At 50.7% G+C, this 14,438-nt stretch overlaps 1 protein-coding gene across 1 annotated transcript in view; it reads right to left on the bottom strand.

Moving 5' to 3' along the window:
• The window catches only part of LOC118943851 (uncharacterized), a 67,064-nt gene that overhangs the window by 27,919 nt on the left and 24,707 nt on the right, over window positions 1-14,438 (bottom strand). Inside the window, exon 2 of the mRNA XM_090218022.1 lies at window positions 5,298-5,452. Within this exon, the coding sequence (XP_090074148.1) occupies window positions 5,298-5,452 (155 nt within the window). The remainder of the gene's footprint in view (window positions 1-5,297; window positions 5,453-14,438) is intronic.

Below are 14,438 nucleotides of genomic sequence, written 5' to 3'. Positions count from 1 at the left end.
TCTCCCCATCCCTTCCTCCTCTCTCTCCCCTCCCTCCATTCCCCATGCCTCCTCCTCCTCCTCCTCTCCTCCTCCTCCTCTCCTCCTCCTCCTCCTCCTCCCTCCTTCCCTCCTCTCCCATCCCCTCCTCCCTCCTCCTCCTCTCCTCCTCCTCCTCTCCTCCTCCTCCTCCTCTTCCTCCCCTACCTCCTCCCTCCTCTCCCCATCCCCTCCTCCTCTCTACTTCCCCTCCTCCAGTCCCCATCCCTTCCTCCTCCTTCCCTCCTCCTCCTCCTCCTCTCCCCTCCTCCTCCTCCCCCTTCCTGCTCCTCTGCATCCCCTCCTCCTCCTCCTCCTCCTCCTCTCCTCCTCCTCCTCCTCCCCTCCTCCTCCTCCTCTCCCCCATCCCCTCCTCCTCCTCCTCTCCCCTCCTCCTCCTCTCCCCCATCCTCTCCCTCTCTCCTCCTCCTCTCCCCTCCTCCTCCCTCCTCCTCCTCCCCTCCTCCTCCTGCCTCCTCCTCCCTCTCCTCCTCCTCCTCCTCTTCCCCATCCCCTCCTCCTCTCTACTTCCCCCTCCTCCAGTCCCCCATCCCCTCCTCCTCCTCCCCCTCCTCCTCCTCCTCCTCCTCTCCCTTCCTCCTTCCTTCCCTCCTCCTTCCTCTTCCTCCTCCTCCCTCCTCCCTCCTCCTCCTCCTCCCCTCCTCCTCCTCCCTCTCCCCCATCCCCTCCTCCTTCTCTCCCCTCCTCCAGTCCATCCCCTACCTCCTCCTTCCCCTTCCTCCTCCTCCTCCTCTCCCCTCCTCCCTCCTCCCCTCCTTCCTCCTTCTCTTCCATCCCCTCCTCCTTCCTTCCTCCTTCTTCCTCCTCCTCCTTCTTCCTCCTCCTCCTCCTCCTCCCCTCCTCCTCCTCCTCTCCCCCATCCCCTCCTCCTCCTCCTCCTCCCTCCTCCTTCCTCTCCCCATTCCTCTCCTCTCTCCCTCCTCCTCTCCCCCTCCTCCTCCCCTCCTCCTCCTCCCCTCCTCCTCCTCCTCCCTCCTCCCTCCTCCTCCTCCTCTCCCCCATCCCCTCCTCCTCTCTACTCCCCCTCCTCCAGTCCCCCATCCCCTCCTCCTCCTCCCTCCTCCTCCCTCCTCCTCCTCTCCCCTCCCCTCCTCCTCCTCCCTTACCTCCCTCCTTCTTCCTCCTCCTCCTCTCCTCCCCTCCTCCTCTCCTCCCCTCCTCCTCCTCCTCCTCTCCTCCTCCTCCTCCTCCCTCCCCTCCTACCTCCTCCTCCTCCCCTCCTCCTCCTCCTCCTCTCCCTCCTCCTCCTCCTCCTCCTCCTCCCTCCCTCCCTCCCTCCTCCTTCCTCCCCTCCTCCTACCTCCTCCTCTCCTTCCTCCTCCCTCCTCCCCCTTCCCTCCTCCTCCTCCTCCCCTCCTCCTCCTCCTCCTCTTCCTCCCCTCCTCCTCCCTCCCCCTCCTCCCTCCTCCTTCCTCCTCCTGCTGCCTCCTCCTCTCCCATCCCCCACAAGGTCTCTGAGATGAGATGGACTGAATCTTTATGCCAGATTCTGCTAGTATTTTCATACCCCATTGTCCTAAAGCACACACACACACACACACACACACACACACACACACACACACACACACACACACACACAGACACAGACACAGACACAGACACACACACACACACACACACACACACACACACACACACACACACACACACACACACACCACCCCCCTACACATCACCCATCACACACCAGCCCCCCTACACGCCCACCATCACACACCGAGCCCTACACACCACCCATCACACACACACCGACCCCCCCTACACATCACCCATCACACACAGACCCCCCTACACATCACCCATCACACACCGAGCCCTACACATAAGCCATCACACACAACCCCCCTACACATTCACCCATCACACACCAACCCCCCTACACATCACCCATCACACACCAACCCCCCTGCACATCACCCATCACATCACTCCCCAAGAATCTAGTATATTCTTGGCAGCCCTGTCTCTTCTCTCTCTCTCTCTCTCTCTCTCTCTCTCTCTCTCTGTGTAAAGATCTGGTATATTTGTTGGCAGCTCTCTCTCTCTCTCTTTCTCTCTCTCTGTGTGTAAAGAGCTGATACACTATATCTAAAAAAAAGTATGTGGACACCTGACAGGTGTATAAATAAACACGCAGCCATGGAGCACTGCTGAAAACTTTCACGTGGCACCGTCATAAGATTCCACCTTTCCAACAAGTCAGTTCGTCAAATGTCTGCCCTGCTAGAGCTGCTCCAGTCAACTGTCCATGATGTTATTGTAACTGGAAACGTCTAGGAGCAACTAACGGCTCAGCCCTGAAGTGGTAGGCCACACAGCTCACAAGCGGACCGCAGATACTGCTGAAGTCTGTAGAGCATAAAATCGTATCCTCGGTTTCAACACTCACTACCGAGGTCCAAACTGCTTCTGAAGACAACACTCACTACCGAAGATCAGAAACTGCCTCTGGAAGCAACACTCACTACCGAGGTCTAAACTTTGCCTCTGGAAGCAACACTCACTACCGAGGTCCAAACTGCCTCTGGAAGCAACACTCACTACAGAGTTCCAAACTGCCTCTGGAAGCAACACTCACTACCGAGGTCCAAACTGCCTCTGGAAGAAACACTCACTACCGAGTTCCAAACTGCCTCTGGAAGCAACACTCACTACCGAGGTCCAAACTGCCTCTGGAAGCAACACTCACTACCGAGGTCCAAACTGCCTCTGGAAGCAACACTCACTACCGAGTTCCAAACTGCCTCTGGAAGCAACACTCACTACCGAGGTCCAAACTGCCTCTGGAAGCAACACTCACTACCGAGGTCCAAACTGCCTCTGGAAGCAACACTCACTACAGAGTTCCAAACTGCCTCTGGAAGCAACACTCACTACCGAGGTCCAAACTGCCTCTGGAAGCAACACTCACTACCGAGGTCCAAACTGCCTCTGGAAGCAACACTCACTACAGAGTTCCAAACTGCCTCTGGAAGCAACACTCACTACCGAGGTCCAAACTGCCTCTGGAAGCACACTCACTACCGAGTTCCAAACTGCCTCTGGAAGCAACACTCACTACCGAGGTCCAAACTGCCTCTGGAAGCCAACACTCACTACCGAGTTCCAAACTGCCTCTGGAAGCAACACTCACTACCGAGTTCCAAACTGCCTCTGGAAGCAACGTCAGCACAATAACTGTTTGTCGGGAGCTTCATGAAATGGGTTTCCATGGCCGAGCAGCCGCACACAAGCCTAAGATCACCATGCACAATGCCAGCGTCGGCTGGAGTGGTGTAAAGCTCACCGCCATTGGACTCTGGAGCAGAGGAAACGTGTTCTCTGGAGTGATGAATCACATCTCACCATCTGGCAGTCCGATGGACAAATCTGGGTTTGGCAGACGCCAGGAGAACGCTACCTGCCCCCAATGCATAGTGCCAACTGTAAAGTTTGGTGGAGGAGGAATAATGGTCTGTTTTTCATGGTTCGGGCCCCTTAGTTCCAGGCAAGGAAAATCTTAACGCTACAGCATACAATGACATTCTAGATGATTCTGTACTTCCAACTTTGTGGCAACAGTTTGCAGAAGGCCCTTTCCTGTTTCAGCATGACAATGCCCCCCAGTGCACAAAGTGAGGTCCATACAGAAATGTTTGTCGAGATCGGTGTGGAAGAACTTGACTGGCCTGCAGCCCTGACTCACCCAATCAAACACCTTTGGGTTGAATTGGAACCCCGACTGTGAGCCAGGCCTAATCGCCCAACATCAGTGCCCAACCTCACTAATGCTCTTGTGGCTGAATGGAAGCAAGTCCCCCTGCAGCAATGTTCCAACATCTAGTGGAAGGCCTTCCCAGAAGAATGGAGGCTGTTATAGCAGCAACATTCCAACATCTAGTGGAAAGCCTTCCCAGAAGAGTGGAGGCTGGTATAGCAGCAATGTTCCAACATCTAGTGGAAAGCCTTCCCAGAAGAGTGGAGGCTGTTATAGCAGCAATGTTCCAACATCTAGTAGAAAGCCTTCCCAGAAGAGTGGAGGCTGTTATAGCAGCAATGTTCCAACATCTAGTGGAAAGCCTTCCCAGAAGAGTGGATGCTGTTATAGCAGCAATGTTCCAACATCTAGTGGAAAGCCTTCCCAGAAGAGTGGAGGCTGTTATAGCAGCAATGTTCCAACATCTAGTGGAAAGCCTTCCCAGAAGAGTGGAGGCTGTTATAGCAGCAATGTTCCTACATCTAGTGGAAAGCCTTCCCAGAAGAGTGGAGGCTGTTATAGCAGCAATGTTCCAACATCTAGTGGAAAGCCTTCCCAGAAGAGTGGAGGCTGTTATAGCAGCAATGTACCAACATCTAGTAGAAAGCCTTCCCAGAAGAGTGGAGGCTGTTATAGCAGCAATGTTCCAACATCTAGTGGAAAGCCTTCCCAGAAGAGTGGAGGCTGTTATAGCAGCAATGTTCCAACATCTAGTAGAAAGCCTTCCCAGAAGAGTGGAGGCTGTTATAGCAGCAAAGGGGGGGGACCAACTCCATATGAATGCCCATGATTTTAGAATGAGATATTCGACGAGCAGGTGTCCACATACTTTTGGTCATGTGGTGTATATTGAGAAACAAGAGAAGCCTCTCTCTCAGAATAATGGAAGTGAAATAGTAGGGACCATCACCCTGCACCAAGTGACATCACATCGTCATGAGAACACTACTGTAACTGGCTGAGAAGACCACCATAAAGGACAACACAGTGAGGTTTCACATGTTAGCACCAGGAGAGAGGAGAGGAGAAGAGGGAGGGAAGAGAGGAGAGGAGAGGAGAGGAGAGGAGAAGAGAAGAGAGGAGAGGAGAGGAGATGAGAGGAGAGGAGAGGAGAGGAGAGGAGAGGAGAGGAGAGGAGAGGAGAGGAGAGGAGAGGAGAGGAGAGGAGAGGAGAGGAGAGGAGATGAGAGAGAGAAAGGGAAGGAGAAGAGAGGAGGGGAGAGGAGAGAAGGAGAGGAGAGAAGTGGAGAGGGAGAAGAGGGGAGGAAAGGAGATGAGATGAGAGGAGACAAGGTGAAGGGAGATGAGATGAGCGGAGAGGAGAGGTGAGGGGAGGGTGGAGGGGAGGGGAGGAGAGAAGAGGAGATTCAAGGAGAGGGGGAGGAGAGGAGGGGGAGGAAAGAAAGAAAATGGAGTGTGGGGCTGCTGTGTCGGCTGTCCGTGTCGGCTATCCATCTGCTCTTCAGCAAGGGTGTGAAAGAGTGTGTGTGTGTGTGTGTGTGTGTGTTAGTTACTCCACCTTCTCGTGTATCTCCTGTGTGGACTGTGCGTCACAGAACGCGACGGTGGCCAGGTCTTTTAGGATGGGCATCTCCACGGTGCAGTCACGCCCGTCCAGCAGGGCCACTAAGGGGCGAGGGTGCATCGGCCCGTTCATGATCTGGGGCCGGATACCTGGAGAGAACACCGACAGGGGACAGAGGAAGAGAGGAGGGGTGAGAAACCGAAACCAGGATCCCATCTACAAGACACTTGTTCACTTCCAATACAGGAACATAACCCAAACCAGAACCAAACCAGAACCAAACCATTCACAGGTACCGTTCTGATACAGTCAGTCAGTGTCTCGTTTTGACTCATTGACGTCCCTACAGAGGTGAAGGAGAGGAGGAGAGGAGGAGAGGAGACAGACAGTGTCTCGTTTTGACTCATTGACGTCCCTACAGAGGAGGAGGAGAGGAGGAGAGGAGACAGACAGTGTCTCGTTTTGACTCATTGACGTCCCTACAGAGGTGAAGGAGAGGAGGAGAGGAGGAGAGGAGACACAGTGTCTCGTTTTGACTCATTGACGTCCCTACAGAGGTGAAGGAGAGGAGGAGAGGAGACAGACAGTGTATTGGATACTACTGGAGGTGAACATATGACTGAACAACTCCTGTCAACAACTCTTGGCCTGCCGATCATGAGGCGCTCCAAGATCTGATCAAGAATCAGCTTTTAATATTCAGCCTGGAATCAGTGAATTCACGTGCGTGTGTGCGCGTGCGTGCGTGTTGGCTAATGAGGTTGTAGAAGGTGGCAGTAGCAAGGCTGAGCTAACAACACAGCTGGATAAATCAATGCTCTGACAACTCTGGATTAGCATCCACAGTTTGATTTACAGGAATCTCTCTCTCTCTCAAGGGGTTTTATTGGCATGGGAAACATGTGTTAACATTGCCAAAGCAAGTGAAATAGATAACAAACAAAAATAAATAATAAGCATAAATATGGGTTGTATTTACAATGGTGTTTGTTCTTCACTGGTTGCCCTTTTCTTGTGGCAACAGGTCATAAATCTATGTGATGGCACACTGGAATAACACCCAATAGATCTGGGAGTTTATCAAAATTGGGTTTGTTTTCAATTTTTTCATGAGCCAGGTCCGCCTAGGTGGCCTTTCTGTTCGTTCCATTTCTGCCTTCTGTTGTCATGGTGATCAGTTAACGGGCTCGGCCGGGGTTCTAAATGCTCTTTATTTTCAGCGGCAGGCAGGCAACATCTGTGCCGGGAGTTAAGTGAGGAAACCGGTAGGCCTGAACAACCTTTCTGTTCAACAAAATAAGAAAAAAAAGGATATTTCCTTCACACATAGAATGACAATGTGACTCAGGTGACACAGACAGAGGGGTCTGTCAGGAAGGTATTGCCTGGGCTGTGTTCAGCTTCACACATAGAATGACAATGTGACTCAGGTGACACAGACAGAGGGGTCTGTCAGGAAGGTATTGCCTGGGCTGTGTTCAGCTTCACACATAGAATGACAATGTGACTCAGGTGACACAGACAGAGGGGTCTGTCAGGAAGGTATTACCGGGCTGTGTTCAGCTTCACACATAGAATGACAATGTGACTCAGGTGACACAGACAGAGGGGTCTGTAAGGAAGGTATTGCCTGGGCTGTGTTCAGCTTCACACATAGAATGACAATGTGACTCAGGTGACACAGACAGAGGGGTCTGTAAGGAAGGTATTACCGGGGCTGTGTTCAGCTTCACACATAGAATGACAATGTGACTCAGGTGACACAGACAGAGGGGTCTGTAAGGAAGGTATTGCCTGGGCTGTGTTCAGCTTCACACATAGAATGACAATGTGACTCAGGTGACACAGACAGAGGGGTCTGTAAGGAAGGTATTACCGGGGCTGTGTTCAGCTTCACACATAGAATGACAATGTGACTCAGGTGACACAGACAGAGGGGTCTGTAAGGAAGGTATTACCGGGGCTGTGTTCAGCTTCACACATAGAATGACAATGTGACTCAGGTGACACAGACAGAGGGGTCTGTAAGGAAGGTATTGCCTGGGCTGTGTTCAGCTTCACACATAGAATGACAATGTGACTCAGGTGACACAGACAGAGGGGTCTGTAAGGAAGGTATTGCCTGGGCTGTGTTCAGCAGGACGGAACATTTTGGAACGTTCAGATAGAAATATGCTACGTAGAACAAAAATATATCTCTGACATGTAGAATAAGGAATCATGTCGGTTCTATTTGTGGTATTTCTATATTCTGCAACGTCTGAGAACGTTTTCATACTGAACACGGCCCTGTTCTTGCAGAATTGAGCTCACCTGAGATCAATTTTGAGTCTCAAGGCAAAGGGTCTGAATAATTATATAAATAAGGTATTTCTGTTTTTAATTTTCAATACATTTGAAAAAATGTCTAAACTTGTTTTCGCTTTGTCATCCTGGGGCATTGTGATGTCATCCTGGGGTATTGTGATGTCATCCTGGGGTATTGTGATGTCATTATGGGGTATTGTGATGTCATTATGAGGTATTGTGATGTCATCCTGGGGTATTGTGATGTCATCCTGGGGTATTGTGATGTCATTATGGGGTATTGTGATGTCATTATGAGGTATTGTGATGTCATCCTGGGGTATTGTGATGTCATTATGAGATATTGTGTGTAGATTGATCAGGAAAAAACATAATTTACTCCATTTTAGAATAAGGCCGTAAGGTAACAAAATGTGGAAACAGTCAAGGGGTCTGAATATTTTCTGAATGCACTGTATAACCCTGTTCACACTGCACTCCCTCTGGCTGCCTCTGAGCCTCACACATTAATAATGACACAACAGGAGACCTCCATGTAAACACTGTTTCAACAGCACACCAGGCAGATTGGTTTACTTCAAACTCCCCTATAGATCTGATTAGTTTACTTCAAACTCCCCTATAGATCTGATTAGTTTACTTCAAACTCCCCTATAGATCTCAGATTAGTTTACTTCAAACTCCCCTATAGATCTGATTAGTTTACTTCAAACTCCCCTATAGATCTGATTAGTTAACTTCAAACTCCCCTATAGATCTGATTAGTTTACTTCAAACTCCCCTATAGATCTGATTGGTTTACTTAAACTCCCCTATAGATCTGATTAGTTTACTTCAAACCCCCCTATAGATCTCAGATTAGTTTACTTCAAACTCCTCTATAGATCTGATTAGTTTACTTCAAACTCCCCTATAGATCTGATTAGTTAACTTCAAACTCCCCTATAGATCTCAGATTAGTTAACTTCAAACTCCCTTATAGATCTGATTAGTTTACTTCAAACTCCCCTATAGATCTGATTAGTTAACTTCAAACTCCCCTATAGATCTCAGATTAGTTTACTTCAAACTCCCCTATAGATCAGATTAGTTTACTTCAAACTCCCTTATAGATCTGATTAGTTTACTTCAAACTCCCCTATAGATCTGATTAGTTAACTTCAAACTCCCCTATAGATCTGATTAGTTAACTTCAAACTCCCCTATAGATCTCAGATTAGTTTACTTCAAACTCCCCTATAGATCTCAGATTAGTTAACTTCAAACTCCCCTATAGATCTGATTAGTTTACTTCAAACTCCCTTATAGATCTGATTAGTTTACTTCAAACTCCCCTATAGATCAGATTAGTTTACTTCAAACTCCTCTATAGATCTGATTAGTTTACTTCAAACTCCTCTATAGATCTGATTAGTTAACTTCAAACTCCCCTATAGATCAGATTAGTTTACTTCAAACTCCCCTATAGATCAGATTAGTTTACTTCAAACTCCCCTATAGATCTCAGATTAGTTTACTTCAAACTCCCTTATAGATCAGATTAGTTTACTTCAAACTCCCCTATAGATCTGATTAGTTTACTTCAAACTCCCCTATAGATCAGATTAGTTTACTTCAAACTCCCCTATAGATCTGATTAGTTTACTTCAAACTCCCCTATAGATCTGATTAGTTTACTTCAAACTCCCCTATAGATCTGATTAGTTTACTTCAAACTCCCCTATAGATCTGATTAGTTAACTTCAAACTCCCCTATAGATCTGATTAGTTTACTTCAAACTCCCTTATAGATCTAGAGCATAGCAGCAGTGTGTTTAAACAACCACATTGTCAGACGACCCAGTCATGCAGAAAACCCTGAGATCATCACCCCTTCCCTCCCCCCTTCTCTCTCTCTCTCTGTCCCTCCCTCCACCACCCTCTCCTCTCACACACTCCCCACTCCCCCCTTCTCTCTCTCTCTCTGTCCCTCCCTCCACCACCCTCTCCTCTCACACACTCCCACTCCCCCCTTCTCTCTCTCCACCCCTTCTCTCTCACCCTCCCTCCACCTCCTCTGTCCCCACCTCCTCCTCCTCCTTCCCCTCCTCCAACCCCCTCCTCCCCCTCCAACCCCCTCCACCTCCTCCTCCTCCAACCCCCTCCTCACCCCCCCTCTCTCCTCCCTCCCTCCACCTCCTCCTCCTCCAACCCCCTCCTCACCCCTCCTTCTCTCTCTCCCTCCCTCCACCTCCTCCTACCGCCCTCCACCTCCTCTTCCTTCCCCCCCTCCAACCCCCTCCTCCTCCTTCCCCTCCTCCAACCCCCTCCTCCTCCTCCTTCCCCCCCTCCAACCCCCTCCACCTCCTCCTCCTCCAACCCCCTCCTCACCCCCCCTTCTCTCTCTCCCTCCCTCCCTCCACCTCCTCCTTCCCCCTCCTCCTCCTCCTCACCCCCCCTTCTCTCTCTACCTCCCTCCCTCCCACATGCCACATTTTATCAGCTATCCAGAAGAGAGAACAGGAAGCATGCTCCTTGCCTGGAAAATGTTGCCTCCACATTCTTCTGCTCAATAACTACACAGAGCTGCCAAATAAAGGAGAGAAAAACAGAGGAAGACTTTCTCCAGGGGAGTATCGCCCTCTTCCTCTCCTTCTCCTCCTCCTCTCGTCTCACCCTCCCCCTGCTAGAGTGCTGTCCTTTCCCGATTGTGTCCAGGGAGTATCGCCCTCCTCCTCCTCTCGTCTCACCCTCCCCCTGTTAGAGTATCGCCCTCTTCCTCTCCTTCTCCTCCTCCTCTCGTCTCACCCTCCCCCTGCTAGAGTGTTGTCCTTTCCCGATTGTGTCCAGGGGAGTATCGCCCTCTTCCCCTCCTCCTCCTCCTCCTCTCGTCTCACCCTCCCCTTGCTAGAGTGTTGTCCTTTCCCGATTGTGTCCAGGGGAGTATCGCCCTCTTCCTCTCCTCCTCCTCCTCCTCTCGTCTCACCCTCCCCTTGCTAGAGTGTTGTCCTCTGCCTGCCTGCCTGCCTGCCAGCCTGCCAACCAACCAACCAACCAACCAACCCCCGGCAGCACCATCTTTACACAGCCGTCCCTTTGAGCAGGGAGAGACTAGCTCTATGTCCACACATTCCACACTCACACTCCGCAGGCACACTCCACACACTCACACACTCCACACTTCCACACTCACACACTCCACACTCACACACTCACACACTCCACACTCACACACTCTACACTCACACACTCACACACTCCACACTCACACACTCCGAAGGCACACTACACACTCCACACTCACACACTCCCACACTCACACACTCCCACACTCACACACTCACACACTCCACACTCACACACTCTACACTCACACACTCACACACTCCACACTCACACACTCCGCAGGCACACTACACACTCCACACTCACACACTCCCACACTCACACACTCCCACACTCACACACTCCACACAGTGAAAGAGCCACGGCGAGCAGCTTGGCGATCTGATGATCAGCAGGTCAGAGACAAACGCTTTAGTCCTTTTATGATCTCCTAGGAAGAAAACCGTTCTCTGCTGTGAGTGACTGGAACCAGCGTTTAACAGTAGAGACTGGCAGAACGGTTGTTGTGTGTGTGGAGGATGAGGGCTGTAGTAGAGACTGGCAGAACGGTTGTTGTGGGTGTAAAATGAGGGCTGTAGTAGAGACTGGCAGAACGGGTGTTGTGGAGGATGAGGGCTGTAGTAGAGACTGGCAGAACGGGTGTTGTGTGTGGAGGATGAGGGCTGTAGTAGAGACTGGCAGAACGGGTGTTGTGGAGGATGAGGGCTGTAGTAGAGACTGGCAGAACGGGTGTTGTATGTGGAGGATGAGGGCTGTAGTAGAGACTGGCAGAACGGGTGTTGTGGAGGATGAGGGCTGTAGTAGAGACTGGCAGAACGGGTGTTGTGTGTGGAGGATGAGGGCTGTAGTAGAGACTGGCAGAACGGGTGTTGTGTGTGTGGAGGATGAGGGCTGCAGTAGAGACTGGCAGAACGGGTGTTGTGTGTGGAGGATGAGGGCTGTAGTAGAGACTGGCAGAACGGGTGTTGTGTGTGTGGAGGATGAGGGCTGCAGTAGAGACTGGCAGAACGGGTGTTGTGTGTGGAGGATGAGGGCTGTAGTAGAGACTGGCAGAATGGGTGTTGTGTATGAGGATGAGGGCTGCAGTAGATATCTCAGATAGGGGGGAGTGAGGCCTAAGAGGGTTTTCTAAATAAGCATCAACCAGAGGGTCTTGCGACAGGTATACAGAGATGACCAGTACAGAGTGCAGTGATGTGTCCTATGAGGAGCATTGGTGGTAAATCTGATGGCCGAATGGTAAAGAACATCTAGCCGCTCAAGAGCACCTTACCTGCCGATCTATAAATTACATCTCTGTAATCTAGCCTGGGTAGGATGGTCATCTGAATCAGGGTTAGTTTGGCAGCTGGGGTGAAGGAGGAGCGATTTACGATGGAGGAAACCATCTGAATTGGTCCTGCCGTACATACCTACACGTACGCTACGGTCACAAGACGCAGGCCTCCTAATTGTCCCTAGAATTTCTAAGCAAACAGCTGGAGGCAGGGCTTTCTCCTATAGAGCTCCATTTTTATGGAATGGTCTGCCTACCCATGTCAGAGACGCAAACTCGGTCTCAACCTTTAAGTCTCTACTGAAGACTCATCTCTTCAGTGGGTCATATGATTGAGTGTAGTCTGGCCCAGGAGTGTGAAGGTGAACGGAAAGGCTCTGGAGCAACGAACCACCCTTGCTGTCTCTGCCTGGCCGGTTCCCCTCTTTCCACTGGGATTCTCTGCCTCTAACCCTATTACAGGGGCTGAGTCACTGGCTTACTGGGGCTCTTCCATGTCGTCCCTAGGAGAGGTGCATCACTTGAGTGGGTTGAGTCACTGATGTGATCTTCCTGTCTCGGTTGGCGCTCCCCCTTGGGTTGTGCCGTGGCGGAGATCTTTGTGGGCTATACTCGGCCTTGTCTCAGGATGGTAAGTTGGTGGTTGAAGATATCCCTCTAGTGGTGTGGGGGCTGTGCTTTGGCAAAGTGGGTGGGGTTATATCCTTCCTGTTTGGCCCTGTCTGGGGGTGTCCTCGGATGGGGCCACAGTGTCTCCTGACCCCTCCTGTCTCAGCCTCCAGTATTTATTCTGCAGTAGTTTATGTGTCGGGGGGCTAGGGTCAGTTTGTTATATCTGGAGTACTTCTCCTGTCCTATTCGGTGTCCTGTGTGAATTTAAGTGTGTTCTCTCTAATTCTCTCTTTCTCTCTTTCTCTCTCTCTCTCGGAGGACCTGAGCCCTAGGACCATGCCTCAGGACTACCTGACATGATGACTCCTTGCTGTCCCCAGTCCACCTGACCGTGCTGCAGCTCCAGTTTCAACTGTTCTGCCTTATTATTATTTGACCATGCTGGTCATTTATGAACATGTGAACATCTTGGCCATGTTCGGTTATAATCTCCACCCGGCACAGCCAGAAGAGGACTGGCCACCCCACATAGCCTGGTTCCTCTCTAGGTTTCTTCCTAGGTTTTGCCTTTCTAGGGAGTTTGTCCTAGCCACCGTGCTTCTACACCTGCATTGCTTGCTGGTTTGGGGTTTTAGGCTGGGTTTCTGTACAGCACTTTGAGATATCAGCTGATGTATGAAGGGCTACATAAATACATTTGATTTTGATTTGATTTGATTTCTGCCAGAATCCCAGAGGACTCGTAAGATCCCTTTTTGTTGGATTTACTCATAATATGATTAAATATGAAGTGATGTCACGCAGATATTTAGTAAACCCAACATATTGGTGTCTCACAAACCCTTCATGTTTAACACCGATTCATATATTTGATCATTTGTCATTGTAACCCACTTTGGCAGGCAATGTGGAGCCGAGTGCTCGCAGTTCTGCAGGTGGGTGAGAGGAGGAGGGAGAGGAGGGGATAAGAGAGACAAGGAGAAAAGTGAGAGGAGGAGGGAGAGGAGGGGATAAGAGAGACAAGGAGAGAAGTGAGAGGAGGAGGGAGAGGAGGGGATAAGAGAGACAAGGAGAGAAGTGAGAGGAGAGGAGGAGGGAGAGGAGGGGATAAGAGAGACAAGGAGAGAAGTGAGAGGAGAGGAAGAGGGAGAGGAGGGGATAAGAGAGACAAGGAGAGAAGTGAGAGGAAGAGGGAGAGGAGGGGATAAGAGAGACAAGGAGATAAGTGAGAGGAGAGGAGGAGGGAGAGGAGGGGATAAGAGAGACAAGGAGAGAAGCGAGAGGAGAGGATAAGAGAGACAAGGAGAGAAGTGAGAGGAGAGGAGGAGGAGGAGGAAGAGGAGGGGATAAGAGAGACAAAAAGAGAAGTGAGAGGAGAGGAGGAGGGAGAGGAGGGGATAAGAGAGACAAGGAGAGAAGCGAGAGGAGAGGAGGAGGGAGAGGAGGGGATAAGAGAGACAAAAAGAGAAGTGAGAGGAGAGGAGGAGGGAGAGGAGGGGATAAGAGAGACAAGGAGAGAAGCGAGAGGAAAAGGATAAGAGAGACAAGGAGAGAAGTGAGAGTAGAGAAGATGAGAAGGGGAAGAAGATATTAGAAATGAGGAGAGGAGGAGAGAATGGAAGAGAGGGGGGAGAAGAGAGGGAGAGACAAGGAGAGGAGAGCGAGAGGAGAGAAGGGAAGAGAGGAGGGCAAAGAGAGGAGAGGAGAGCGAGAGGAGGAGAGAAGGGAAGAGAGGGGGAGAAGAGAGGGAGAGACGAGGAGAGGAGAGAAGGAGGATGTGCATGATCTGTCCTCACATGTTGGTGTTCTTTAAGAGGGTGAATAAACAGTACTGA

The sequence above is a fragment of the Oncorhynchus mykiss genome, chromosome 23 (assembly GCF_057628025.1).
Source record: "Oncorhynchus mykiss isolate SJ-2025 chromosome 23, ASM5762802v1, whole genome shotgun sequence".
Classification (NCBI taxonomy): Eukaryota; Metazoa; Chordata; class Actinopteri; order Salmoniformes; family Salmonidae; genus Oncorhynchus; species Oncorhynchus mykiss.
Note: the sequence above shows the minus strand (reverse complement) of the source record. Positions and strands in the feature narration are given on the sequence as shown.